General features: G+C 39.7%; 1 protein-coding gene across 4 annotated transcripts in view; it reads right to left on the reverse strand.

Moving 5' to 3' along the window:
* The window catches only part of Cep192 (centrosomal protein 192), a 113,680-nt gene that overhangs the window by 51,654 nt on the left and 47,909 nt on the right, over window positions 1–14,117 (reverse strand). For all 4 annotated transcript variants that reach the window (XM_076837265.1, XM_076837263.1, XM_076837262.1 and 1 more), the window contains exons 17-20: window positions 10,786–11,605; window positions 10,582–10,705; window positions 2,339–2,510; window positions 150–1,044 (exon numbers count right to left, since the gene is read on the reverse strand). In XM_076837265.1, the coding sequence (XP_076693380.1) occupies window positions 150–1,044; window positions 2,339–2,510; window positions 10,582–10,705; window positions 10,786–11,605 (2,011 nt within the window). The remainder of the gene's footprint in view (window positions 1–149; window positions 1,045–2,338; window positions 2,511–10,581; window positions 10,706–10,785; window positions 11,606–14,117) is intronic.

A 14,117-nucleotide genomic window follows, 5' to 3' on the forward strand; every position in this document is an offset into this window, starting at 1 on the left:
AATATTATTCTGTTCTCCAAACAGAGAACAAAACTTGTAAGAAAGTATGGCCAGTATCCCCTTGAAACTGGTTTGACAATCCCATTTGACAAAAAGCAACCTTTAAATAGTAAAAGCAACAGTAGAAAAAGAGACAAGAAGCATCTCACCAAATCCTGACATGGTTCCTGAATCCCAGGATTCCACTCCAGACTGCACAGTAAAAGATGGTACTGAGCTTAGCAGGTTCTGATGTAAGGTATTAGAACACCGGGTATAGAGCGAAGTGGGACCCATCAATCCAGGGGTGAGATCGGGTCCCAGGTAAATCCCCATAGCCATGGAGTTCTGAACGTGGTCTCCTGCGATAGCAGGGTAGGTAAAGCATCCTGAGAACCCACAGGCCGAGGCGCTGCCTGAATGGCACTGAGGCAAGGCAACGTTCCCTGCTGAAGAGAGTGTACCCACATACTGCTGGTTCAAGGGAGCGGTACTGAGAGAATGTGCCGTCCAGAGCGTGGGGTGCACAGCAGGTACATTCTGCACCTCCTCAGCAGAGCTGTGAGCCTTGAGTTGGGAGACAGGGCCTCGCAGGTTTCCAGAGGTGTTCTGATTAGGAATCTGGCCACTGAACTCACTGTTGGTGCTCGAGGTGTCTTTAGAAATGACTCTCTGACCTTCTTCCATGGACCTCAGGCAGGACACAGCAAGGTGAGATGAGGCTAGCCCCACCTGATGGCTCAGACCTGGCTTGCTAAGGAGAGCCTCGCTGACTGGATCCAGGTCACTGCGGTTTGATGTCAAACGTTCTTCACTGGTTTCCAATGGCTCTCCTCTTTTGGAGGAAGGATCTTGACTTAATTCTCCACCCTCAGGTCTGCTACTCAGAGAAGTAGTTTCAGTCACACTTTTCAAATCAGACTGGTTCTGAATAAGAGATGATGAGGTTCTTTTTCCTCTATTCTGAAATGGAACCTTTTTTCTCAGCTTTTCCATAGCATGTTCCTCCAATGGTGCTAGGCTTGATTGAATAATTGTGGTGCTCAACTCACTGGTGATATCACTCTTGAATGTGACAAAATAATTTTCAAAATTATCCACAGATAGATTGAATATAACAAATTCAAACCATACTGTTATAATCTCACAAAAAATCAGAAAAGGATCTGACATTCTCTCTCTGAAAAGGAGCTGGTTTACACAAAGAAAAGTAGCCTGGAAGCTGTGAAATGTAGGTATGGAAATCTCCCCTGGACCAAAGCTTTAAAAACAAAGATATTGATAAAGAAAGATTATTTGTTGGTTATTAACAATAACAATAGATATTTTGGGGCCAAGTAGTAGGTGACAAGCACTGCCCCCACATAGTATTCCTCCTCAAGGGTGAAGAAACAGGTTTAGGAAGGTTTAGTCTGTCTGAGGAAGCAGCAGAGGACAGGCTGTCTGATGCCATCACTCAGTTCTTAACCACTAGGCGAAGAACACAGAGTCAATATCTACCACCACCAAAAAGATAGCATTCAATGAAATGGATGGAATACCCCACCTAACACTGCACCCTGTATTTCACAGATTGGTGGAGGAGGTCTACACCAAAGGCACATAATAGTCAAATTCAGCTCCTTAAGAAACTCACTTCTGTCACACTCGCCACACACACACACTTCCTCAAGACAGGCTCATACTGTCTCTTACCTGAATGACTACAGTAGCTTCATGTCAAACTTCCCTGATTTTAACTTTGCTCTCCCCGACTCCCTCCACCACACTGCTATTGGAATGAGCTTTTAAGACATGAAAACATATCCTGTTGGTGTCCACCTTAGAAACCTTCACACTAAGTTATACATCCAAGCCTCTCTCCTTTGGGCCCACCTTCTTTTCTACCCCTCTCCTTTCCCATGTGTGAGATTCACTGCCACCCTTCTACACACAGCTCCCCATTCCCCATCTTCCTCCATCTGTTACCTACCTTCCTCCCTCGACTGCAAGTAGCTCTGCAAAATCAGGCTTCACCAAACTCCCTCTCATAAACCTGCTGAACCACCCCCACCCTGTGGTGAGACTTTTGGCCACCTCTCTAGGAATCCCCACAGCATCTGGGTGCCCTGTATACTTTGTTACCGCACACAATATAGCTCTTTGCACCAGACAGAGAGCTTCTGAGGGCAGACTCTAGAGCTCCCCGTACGGACCTCTAGTGCCCACCAAGCATGAACTCATATGCACATACACATGCACACACTAATTCATTTTAAAGGTAAATCAGCAACGCAACAGTTAAAGAGGCCTGAACTCAGTCGGAGTCAAACAGAAGGACCCAAAGCCTTACTAAAGCAGCAGTCCAAGTGCCGCCCACCTTGCAGTCCTCTGGGCCACTGTCAGCAGTTGTGGGAGGACAGGCACTCTCCTGTTCAGAGACGTAAGTCAGCCTGCTCATATCAGTATGGGAACACACCAACTGAGACAACTCGCTCTCAGAAGAGGACTTTTGGTGGCAAGCTGCAGAATCAAGAGACTCCAAAGCACACCTGAAAAGGAAATGAATACCTCAGGTTGGAATCATCTACGCTTTACTGCTGCCTGCCTATAAACTTGGAAGTAATTCAACCGTGGGTTCAACATTTACATTTAATTATCTAAAACTGTAAATTATTACAAACAAAAAAATTATAAATCATACATTCCTACTGAATGACCTATCTGATAAGTTACTGTAAAATAAAAATGTGGCATTTTCATTACTAAATACCACATGCAGTCACATAACAACATTAGCTACTTATTTAAAAGAATGTATTGAGTACTTGATATAAAGCAATTAACAAAAGCATTAAAACTTCCTGCCCTCAAAGAGTAAAGCCAACTGGGCACAGTGGCACACATCTGTAACTCAGCAATTCAAGAAACTGAGGAGGAAGATCGCAAGTTCAAAGCCAGTCTCAGCAACTTAGCAAGATCCTGAGTAAACTAGCAAGACCATATCTCAAAATAAAAAAGGGCTGGGCTGGGCTGGGGTTGTGGCTCAATAGTTGTATGCTCCTGGAAGGAAAGAAAGGAAGAAAGAGAGAGGAGTGGGAGGGAGGGAGAAGGGAGGGAGGGAGAGACGGACTAAGGAACCAGAGGATGGCTGGGAGCACAGCTCAGTCAGTGGAAGAGCCCAGGCTGGGGCTGTGTGGGGAGGCCCTGGTTCCGATCCTCAGCAGCAAAAGGCAAAAGGAAACACAGTAAATCCTGTAGGCTTTCCTCAGAGGAGTTAGGAGAGCCAAGCATGGAGGTACATGCCTGTCATCCCAGTGTATTGGAGACTGAGACAAAGGATCACACAAGTTCACAAGTTTAAGGCCAGCCTCAGCAACTTAGTGAGACCCTGTCTCAAAATAAAAAATAAAAAGGACTAGGGATGTGGCTCAGTAGTTGGAATCAAAAAAAAAGGAGAATTACGTAGATGAGGGTAAAGAAATGCCCTTATCAAGTAGTACAGCTGAGCAATTAAGTGGCATGTTTCAAAAACCCCTCAACTCAGATGTTCTGCATCTATGACTGCATCCTAAGGAAAAACTAAAGATAAAGACTCCACAAAGATCTTTGAAGCAGAAAGCCCCAATGCCATTCGTTTTGGTCAGGCACTGGTCTGTGGTACCATGCTGGGCTATCATGTCACAGCAGACACCAGCAATAATTTGATAAATGTGTTCTCCCCAGCTGCCTACCTATGAGCTCTAATTGATTTCCGGTCCCAGTTTGCACATTTCATGCCAAAAGGCTACAGTGGGGTTCCTGGGGGTTGGTGTGAAATCATTTATTCTACAGATCTTTAAACTCAGGAAATTGATGCTGACTACCTACTATGAGCCAGGAACAACGCTGGACGTTGGGGATAGTGACCAGCAAAGCTACGGTCCTTGAATTCACAGCACTTAAGCTAGACAGATGAAGACCCGTAAATGGATACACAATTAAAATAAATGGGAATTGGGGGAATCAAAATTGCCGCAGTCTCTGGCTGGGCACAAATCACGAGTCTCCACACAGCTTGTAGATTCAAAAAAAAAAAAGACTCCACAAAGAAAAAGTCATCACATTGTTATTGATAACAAAATAGGCAATCTTAATTGTCACAGAGGAGGAAGCAGGTTAGGGAAATTATGGCTAAAACATTGCAACCATTAAAAAAAAAAACATGCTAATATAACTGGGAGTTAATTCAGTGGTACGGCATTTGCTTGGCATGTGTGAGGTCCTTGGTTTGATCCCCAGGACTGTGAAAATAAAATGAAAGCAAATAACCCAATACCCGTGCTGTTCAATACTATCACTTGGCTCACAAAGATGTTCATGATACATTGAATTTTAAAAAAGGATTAGAAAACAAAAAAATTTGAGAACCCCACACACATTTACTATGTACAAATGCATTTAACAGAAATACTACTTCTACTTCACTTTGTTTTTTATTATCCACCAGAGCATCTAGCTAAGATGCAAAGAGAGAATAAGCTGACTGCACAGTCCCAGGCGGAAGAGCACAGGAGACGACAGGAAAGCTGTCAAGCCAACTCTGCAAACAGTTCCCACACCTCCAGACACTCTACCACTCAACTTCACTTGAGTCCTTGACCTGAGAAGATTTTATCCCCACCATTTTTTTTTTTCAATTTTGCACAATGTCAGAATACTCAGCTAGGCAAGGAACACACAGAGAAAACTGATATTTGAGTTTTAAACATTTTTAAAAGACCCACATTAAGATGGCATTTTCAAAACCCTTGTTAGTTTTTTTTGTTGTTGTTGTTTTGTACCAGGGATTGAACTTAACCGCTGAGCCACATCCCCTTTTATGTTTTACTTTGAGACAGGATCTTGCTAAGTTCTTCAGGACCCCAATAAGTTGCTGAGGCTGGTTTTGAATTTGCAATTCTCCTGTCTCAACCTCCAAAGCTGCTGGGATTACAGGCAGGCACCACCATGCCTGGCACTGGTTATTTGCTGTCTACCCTATTCCCTTTTCTCTGTCTTCACTGGAACCAATGGAGACAAAATATTATTAACCAAACTGCTTTGGGCCTACTTCAGCTACTGTATGATGTGCACCTACATGGGTTCCTGTATGCATATATGCATGTAAGTACACGGCCATGATAAGGCAGGATAAAAGTTCTAGGTCACTGGAGTGATGTGTTATTTAGCTTAGCTCCATTGACTGACAAGAATAAATGCACTTAGGTTAAACTACCTCAAGGAATGAGAAGTGAATTACAAGAACATGTGGGGTGGGAAGAAAGAGAGAAACTTCCGTAGAGAGGCCAAACTTCAAACAAATCCAAAAGCTGCCACGTGGCTGGCCATACTGAAATTCAACAGCAGTTCTGGAATTAGAAGCTCTAAATCAGCTCGACTGACGGCTGGAAACTAGCTAGAAGCCAGAAGATCATCCAGCAGGAATGACACCAAACAAGAACAGTTACCAGATAAATTACATTCACCAGGGAACGTTATCACTAAAAAGATGAAAATTCTGATGGTCATTTTGCCAGAAATATAAAAACCCGATGAAGCGATCACCTCTGAGAACAATGATCACAAAGCAGAAATATAAATGATCAAGGAACAAATAGATGAGGCAAGAGAGACCATGAAGAGAAATCAGGAGGAAATAGAATACAGCCAGCAGAAACAGGAAAAAGGGTAGAAATATCACACCCATCTCATCAGTAAAATAAAAATATAAGGAGGCTTTCAAAAAAGATAAATATAGGGCTGGGGTTGTGGCTCAGGGGTAGAGCACTTGCCTAGCACCTGTAGCTCTAGGTTCAATTTCTCAGCATCACACATAAATGAATAAATAAAATGGTCCTTCAAAAACTTTTAAAAAATGAAGGAAAAAAAAAGATGAATCTAAAATTAAAGTGCACGGGCTGGGCATATGGCTCAAGCGGTAGCGCGCTCGCCTGGCATGCGTGCGGCCCGGGTTCGATTCTCAGCACCACATACAAAAACAAAGATGTTGTGTCCGCTGATAACTAAAAAATAAATATTAAAATTCTCTCTCTCTCTCTCACTTAAAAAAAAAAAAAGATAGTTTGCAAAATTCTTACAAGTTTAATAAAAAAATAAAATTAAAGTGCACATTAGTGGCAATAAAAAGTATAGTTAATACCATAAGAAACCAGTGGTGGAAAAGATAAATACCTAAACAACCATTCCTTTAGAGGCAAGGCAGACAGAAATGAAAACGAGGGAAAAGGGAATATGGTAGACCAGCCAGTGTATTTCATTGGAGGGAAGAGTAACTAGAACACAAGGACAACCAACAACAGAAAGCCAAACTTTCCCTAGAAGACAGAACTGTGCATGCTGTGGTCACGGTGTCAAAGCAAAATCAACCGAAGGAGACTGATACATTCATTTGAAGTTAAGAGAGCCACAAATTTAGGCTTACACAAAAATGCATACTGTGCAACAGAGGAACTGGTTATCAGAATTGGCACACTGAAGCGCTGGAGTGCTGGTTAGCAATAAACATGCTGCACTATTACACACGCACCAGGGACACGTTGTAAAACTGTGTTCAGTGCAAGAAGCCACCACGACAAAAAGAAAACACTGTCTGGTTCCACTTACATGAAACCCAAGAACAGACAAAATTAGACCATGGTGACACAAATCAGAGAGTGGATTCTAGGGTGACAGGAGGAGAAGCAGAACTGACTATAAAAGAGCAAGGGCTAGTTAAAGGGTAGCAGAATTTCTCCATATTTTTTAGGGGCAGGTGTTTATATAGGCATAATGTGTGTCAAACCTCATTGACTGAAACTCCTAATAGTTGTGCATTTTATTGTATTTTAATTAAGCTTCAATTAAAAAATGTGACAAAAATGCATACTGGGAAATCATAAAGTTGGGTCAGCAGTGGACCAAAATTTGACTGTGCACTTCCCTGTACTTGGATAATTCAGATTGATCGACATGCAGACACTACCCAAAAGATATCAACTAGCACTTGCTTTAGTGAGCATGGCAACAACAACAAAAAAAGATTTGCCAACAAAGCTGGCAACACAAGATCACTCTCCTGTGGTATTCCTCAGCAGCTATAGTTCAGAATATACTGTCTTATAAATTGACACTTTTCTAAGTCCCATGGTTCTACCCAACACTGAGAGGTAAAGGGTGCTACTGTTTGGCTAGTGTACCCATGTGGAGTTAGCTGACCAATTTCAGAGTCACTTCAGAAAGGTAAAAGCATGTGACCACACTTCAAGTTCCTGAAAAAGGTCACTATTCCTCAAGTTATGTCACCTACATTAATGAGTAAGAAGATTTTCTTAAAAGTACAATTTGAAGGAGAAAATCATAATAACTTAAGTCATTACAGAATATTTAGTTGTTTCTTTTGAGGCGGGGGACCAGGGATTGAACTCAAGGGCACTCAACCACTGAGCCACATCCCCAGCCCTATTTTATTTAGAGACAGGGTCTCACTGAGTTGCTTAGTGCCTCACAGTAGCTGAGGCTGGCTTGAACTCTTCGTGTCTCAGCCTCCCAAGCCACTGGGATTACAGGTGTGTGCTACTGCACCCAGCAGAGTCTTAGTTTTTATTAAATTCCTTCTAAAAGTCCATATCAAAGAAATCAAGATGAAACTGCAAAGTACACAAGGGAAAAAGACTGCAGAAAACACTGCCAGGAGTCTAGAGATCAGAAATGTGAAATGTAAACAATCAAAGAGAAATGAAAAAAGAGCCAGTGCTGACAGAAGTGTTCAGTAACTTCGTGGGGGCTGCAGACTGAATCCATACCTTTGATAAAATGACGCTGACCCCTATCCACACTTGGCTCCTATGTCAAGATCCTGGTTGTGAAACTGCCCTATAATTATGTATGAGGTGACCACTGGGAAAAACTGGGTGACGGATTCTTTGATCTCTATATCATCTTTGCAACTTCCTGTGAATCTACAAATATTTCAAAATCAAAAAGTTTTTCAAAAATTGGGAGACTATAAATGCAGAAGTCAAATAAAATAGATTCTTCATATGCATCACCAGTGTTGGCATAACCACAGCCATCTCCCTTTCCCCATCCCCACTTTATGAATACTGTTTTTATTCTCCTCTCCTTGTGAGATAAAGGCTTGCCAGTCTCTGTTCTCTCCTTGAAAGATAAAAGACTTGACCCAGCTATCCCACTCCTTGGTCTATACCCAAAGGACTTAAAAAGAGCATTCTACCATGATGCAGCCACATCAATGTTTATAGCAGCACAATTCACAATAGTCAAACTGTGGAACCAACCTAAATACCCTTCAATAGATGAATGGATAAAGAAACTGTGGTATACATACAAAATGGAGTATTATTCAGCAATAAAAGAGACTAAAACATGGCATTTGCAGGTAAATGGATGGAATTGGAGAATATAATGTTAAGTGAAGTAAGCCAATCTCACAAAACCAAAGGCCAAATGTTCTGATAAGTGCATGTTAATCCATGGGGGTGGGGGGAGGGGATGGGATCAGTGGAGGAACTTTGGATTGGCCAAAGGGGAGGGAGAGGAGGGGTGGGGGCATGGGACAGGAAAGATGGTGGAATGAAATGAACATCATTATTCCAGGTACATGTGTGATTGCACGAATGGTGAGACCCTACTTTGTATACAACCAGAGAATTGAAAAACTGTACCCCATTTGTGTACGATGAATCAAAGAGCACTCTGCTATCATGTATAACTGATTAGAACAAAGAAACAAATTATTTTTTAAAAATTGTAGTTTAAGCCAGGCTGGTGGTGCAGGTCTATAATCCCAGCAACTCAGGAGGTTGGGTCCGACCTCACCAACTTAGCAACACCAACTTGTCCCAAAACAAAAAATTTAAAAAGAAAAAAAAAACAGGAGCTGCCCATTTCTGTTCCCAAGAAACAGAAACTTGCTTTCTGCAAAATCAGGTGATGCTTGCAATGCCAGTCACAAGGGCTAAACCTGCCCCTAATGGGGCAGCCATGATTCTGGCCTGTAAAAGATAATGGTCAAGGGGGAGCTGCCGCTGCTCCCTCTCTCCTGCTATTTACTGCACGACACAGCATTGCCAGGTGCCTGACAATAAATCTGCTATGCCTGTCATTGGTGTGCCTATGATCAGTCCTGTGCCAGTCTTCTTTCAACCAGAGTTGGTAGGCACAGGAGGGAATGGAGCAGGACAATGCCCAAATCCTCAGTGAAAGGGTACACACTGTGTGTAATAGGGAAAAGCAGCAATGGGAGTCAACAAAGAGATGCGGGTTAATAAAATTACTAGACCTGAAAAACAAAGAATCTTTTGCCAACCCTTGCAAAAAGATCAAGTCAATTCCAAAGCAAAAAAAAAATTAGACTAGTCCCAGATTTTCCTTCAACATTCATAGAGACAGTACAGCAATCACTGTGATAAATAAGGGAAGATGGGCACAGTGGCTCATGCCTGTAATTCCAGCTATTCAAGAGGCTAAGACAGGAGGATCACAAGTCTGAGACCAGCCTGGACAACTCAGTGAGACCCTGCTTCAAAATAAAAAAGGGCTGGGGTGTAGCTTAGTGGTAAAGCGTTTGCCTAGCATATTCGAGGACCAGGTTCTATCTTCCATACTGGGGGAAAAAACAAAAAAACAAAAAAAAAAACACTACACTTAGGGGAAGAAAGTATAAAGCCAAAGATTTAAAACTTGCTAGCACATGTCATAGACAGATGATGAAATCTGTTGGGCTAGATGACTTCTAATGTCCTTTAGAGCACAAAATTAACTATTAAATAAGAAGTAGATGTGCATATGAAAGTGTTTCAAAATAAGGGTCCTACAAAGAGTCACTGAGGGGCAGGGGTTGTGGCTTAGCAGTAGAGCACTCGCCTAGTTTGTGGGAGGCCCTGGGTTCCATCCTCAGCACCACATAAAAATAAATAAATAAAAGCAGAGGCATAAAAAAAAGTCACTGAAACATGGAACTAAGCTCTCCATTGCTATTTAACTCTAGCCAACCCATACCACATTTCAGATAAATATGAAAAACTTCAATGGCAACTTAGGAAATAATTATTAGATAAGTTTGAAATCCAGTATTTTGAAATAAATAAAACTATATTTAATATTTTGATTATTTCACTAGTTAGGCAAAAATTTCCATTTATTTTTTAGTTTCTTTCAACAGAGAAACTTTTATCTTATGTTTTCTTATTTTATCTTATGTTTTCTTTGGTGACTTGTATCTTACAAAGTCACCAAAGAAAACATAAGATAAAATTTTGAGAAAAATGATTCATCTCAATGTCACTGAAATAGCAAAACACAGATACTAAGTATCCACCAGAAGTATTAAATAAACCATGAAAGACCCATTATGCAGTTTGAAACATAAATTACTCTTCTTTAAAATTCAGAAAATAATTGTAAATGAAAAAGCACAATACAAAAGCTTGAGCAGAAAGAAATTTACAAAATATTTACAATGGTTACCTTTGAGAGATGAACCTATAAATGGGAAATGTTTCTTCTTTATACCTTTTTCTAATATTCCTACACATAGTTATTAAAGAAAAAAAGAAAGAAAGAATTTAAGTCAGCACCTACCCTGATAAACTTGTTCCAGAAATTTCACCAGGAGAAGAATGACTCAGTGGTGAAGTAGAGGGTCTGAAGCTCTCCTGGTCCTCTGAGCCTGATCCCCCATGCTCAGGAGAGGCGTTTTTCAAATCTATCAGAAAGGTACATTTTCCAATGAGAACAGAACAAGACTTTACTTCTATAAATGTGGTCAATTACACCGGCACTTACCAACATTTTTAGGTGAGACTCTGCAGTGCTGATCAAAAGTCACACGTCTGTCACTGCCACTTGTTTCACTGTCATACTCTTGCTGCCTCTGATTTTCTCTGCCAGCTTGTTTTTCTTCACATTCTTCTAAGAGGCACAGGGATGCCACTATGGGGTTCCCTACTGATGAATAACTATTAGAAGTTGAAGTGGAAATGGAGGCAGCCTTCTCATTGCTACCAATGTCTGGTAATCTGTGGTCATTGGAAAGTGTCTTCATACCAACTACCACACTCTCATTCTCTCTTCTATTTGTAAGAACTGAATTTGTAGAGTTTACTGCTTTAAATGATTCCTGACTCTCACCATTTTCAACACAAAAAACAGCTGCTGTATCTTCTTTTGGCTCTGTAACAGTTGTATTAGTAGTTCCAGAGTCAACTGTGTGGATATCTTGAATAGTCTGTTCTTTTGGCAAAGATAAATCCCAAATATCAGACATGCCAGCTCTTGAAACAGTTTCCAACCCACCTTCATGTCTACTGATCTCTGTTTTTGTAAGATATTTCTCCATATCAAATACACTGGATCCATTACTTTTTTCAGAATCATTAGGTACAAAATGAGACACCGTGGAAGAGTCCTCTTCATCGTCTTCTTGTAAAATTTTGTCCTTTGCTTTATTTGTAAGTGCCTTCAACATGGCAGCAAGCTGGGAAGGCTCCGTGCTAACTGAAGCATCTGCAATGGCTGAAGCAATGGTGCTTATTCTGAGTACAGAATCACCACTATCTTGGAGCTGGTCATTGCATACTGGGAGTTTATTTTTCCTGCCTGTGCCCTAGAAATGAGAAGTTACATCATGTAGGTTGACCCGATTCCACAGACTTGTACATTCTAGTTTAATATTTATTTACAGCATCCTTTTTACCCATGAGGTATGTTTCAAGACTGTCACTAGATGACTAAAACCAGTGGGCACTGAACCCTCTATATACTAAGAACTGTTTTTTGTCCTACATACACACACACACACAAAATAAAGTTTAACTTATAAAATAAGGCACAGCAAGAGATCACTATAGAAAGAGGGAGACATATATAATGTTATGTGAGAGATCTGATTTCCAGAGAATACAGTCTCAAAAATATAGTCTCGAGAAGTTTCAAGCAAATATAGACAAACCCACAATGAATAACAGGCAAATATGCTATCTTAGCAAGAAATGTTAAAACCTAACTAACTGAAAGAACAGCATACTAATTTTAAGAATGCAAGCAACCTAAACATCCTAATTTAATAAATCTCTTCTACATGAAACACAAAGAAGAGCCAACAGTCACGGTGACAGGCAGTCTCTTCAAGTGCATAAAAAATGAACAAATGCTGAATCATCCATCATGTCTTAACAAATTTTAAAGGACTAGAACCAAAATCCCCTGATCAAAGTACAATTTTAGGCCTAAAATCAGTATTTCAAAAATGGGAAAATCTCCCAAATGTTTAGAAACTAAACTATAAACTTACAAAAAACTCACGGGCCTAAGAAATTAGAAAACATTAAACAGAATGATAATGAAAATATAACACATCAGAAAATAAGTGACAAAAGGAAAAAAAATATATGAATCCAACCAAAGCTCTGCTTTCAGGGAAATTTGTATTCTTAGAGGCATATATTAGGAAAGTAAGATAGAAAAATTAGTGGGCTATACACTTATCTCAAGAAGTCAGAAAAACAATAAATTATATCCACAGAAAGCACAAGAAGACCAGAAAGTATGAAACAAAAACATAGAATAAAGAACAAATCAAATTGATAATTTAATAAAACTGAGAACTATCTGGTGAGACTGACCAAGAAAAAAAAAGAGAAAGTGGCAAAAAATCAGTATCATAAATTAAAAAGAAGACGAAGTTTAAGAACCAAAGATAATAAAGGATCCCAAGAGAATATTACGGTTTCACACTAGTAAAGGGAACAATGCAATGAGAAGACACAGTAACAGCAAATATTTATGCCCCAACATTGGTGCACCTGATTACATAAAACAGATATTACATGAATTAAAGACTCAACCAGATCCCATTACAATAGTACTGGGAGATTTCAACACACTTTTCTCACCAATAGATAGGTCTTCCAGACATAAATTCAGAATAGACCTTTTTTCTTTAATTTTTTTAAGCTATAGATGTATACAATACCTTTGTTTTGTTTTTATTTATTTTTATGAGGATTGGAACCCATTGGCACGTGCCACGGAAGTGCTCTATCATTGAGCCACAACCCCAGCCCTCAGTATAGACTCTTTAGTCCTAAAATATATTGTAAATTAAATGGACTTAACAGACATCTATCGAATATTTCATCCAACAACAGTCTAACATACTTTGTTCTTAACTGTTCATGGTAACTTCTCCAAAACAGTCCATACTTTTAAGCCATGAAACAACTCTCAGAAAACAGAAAAGAAAAAAAAGATATAATTCTTTGCATCCTAACTGATCATAACAGAATGAAATTAGAAACAATACCAAAAAATCCTACAGAAACTACATAAACACAGGAAGATTAAACAATACACTCCTGAATGATAAGTGGGTGACAGAAGAAAGCAAGGGAAAGATTTTAAAATTCTTAGAATCAAACAAGAGTAATACAACATACCAGAACATCTGGAAGAAAGGGGTTCTAGGAGGAGAGTTTGGGTATGAGTGCCTACATAAGAAAATCAGAGAGATCCCAAATAAACAACCTAAGGATATATCTCAAGGCTCTTGGAAAATAAAGAGTAAACCAATTTCAAAATAAGAAGGAAATAATTAAGATCAGAACCAAATCAATGAAATTGAAAATAAAAAATTACAAAGGATCAATGAAATGAAGAGTTGGTTCTTTGAAAAGATAAAAAATGTTGGATAAACCCTCACCCAAACTAACCAAAAGAAAAAGAAAGAAGACCCAAATTAACAAAATTAGAGATGAAAAGGAGAAATCACCACAAACATCACAAAAATCCAGAGGATCTTTAGGGACTGTTTGAAAACTTAATATTCCATTCAACTGGAAATCATTGTAGAGATCTTTTATCTCCTTGATTAGATTTAAACTAATAATCCATTAAACCTAGAAAAAAATGGATACACAAGTGACCTGCCAAAATTGAATCCAGGACACAGAAAACCTAAACAGACCAATAACTAACAATGAGATGGAAGCATTAATAATAAAAAGCTTTCCAAAAAAGACCAAGCCAGAGCCAGATAGATTCTCAGTTGAATTCTACCAGATCTTTAAAGAAAAACTAATGCCAATGTTTCTCAAATTATACCACAAAATAGGGATAGG

This window comes from Callospermophilus lateralis, chromosome 17 (assembly GCF_048772815.1).
Source record: "Callospermophilus lateralis isolate mCalLat2 chromosome 17, mCalLat2.hap1, whole genome shotgun sequence".
In the NCBI taxonomy this organism is placed as follows: Eukaryota; Metazoa; Chordata; class Mammalia; order Rodentia; family Sciuridae; genus Callospermophilus; species Callospermophilus lateralis.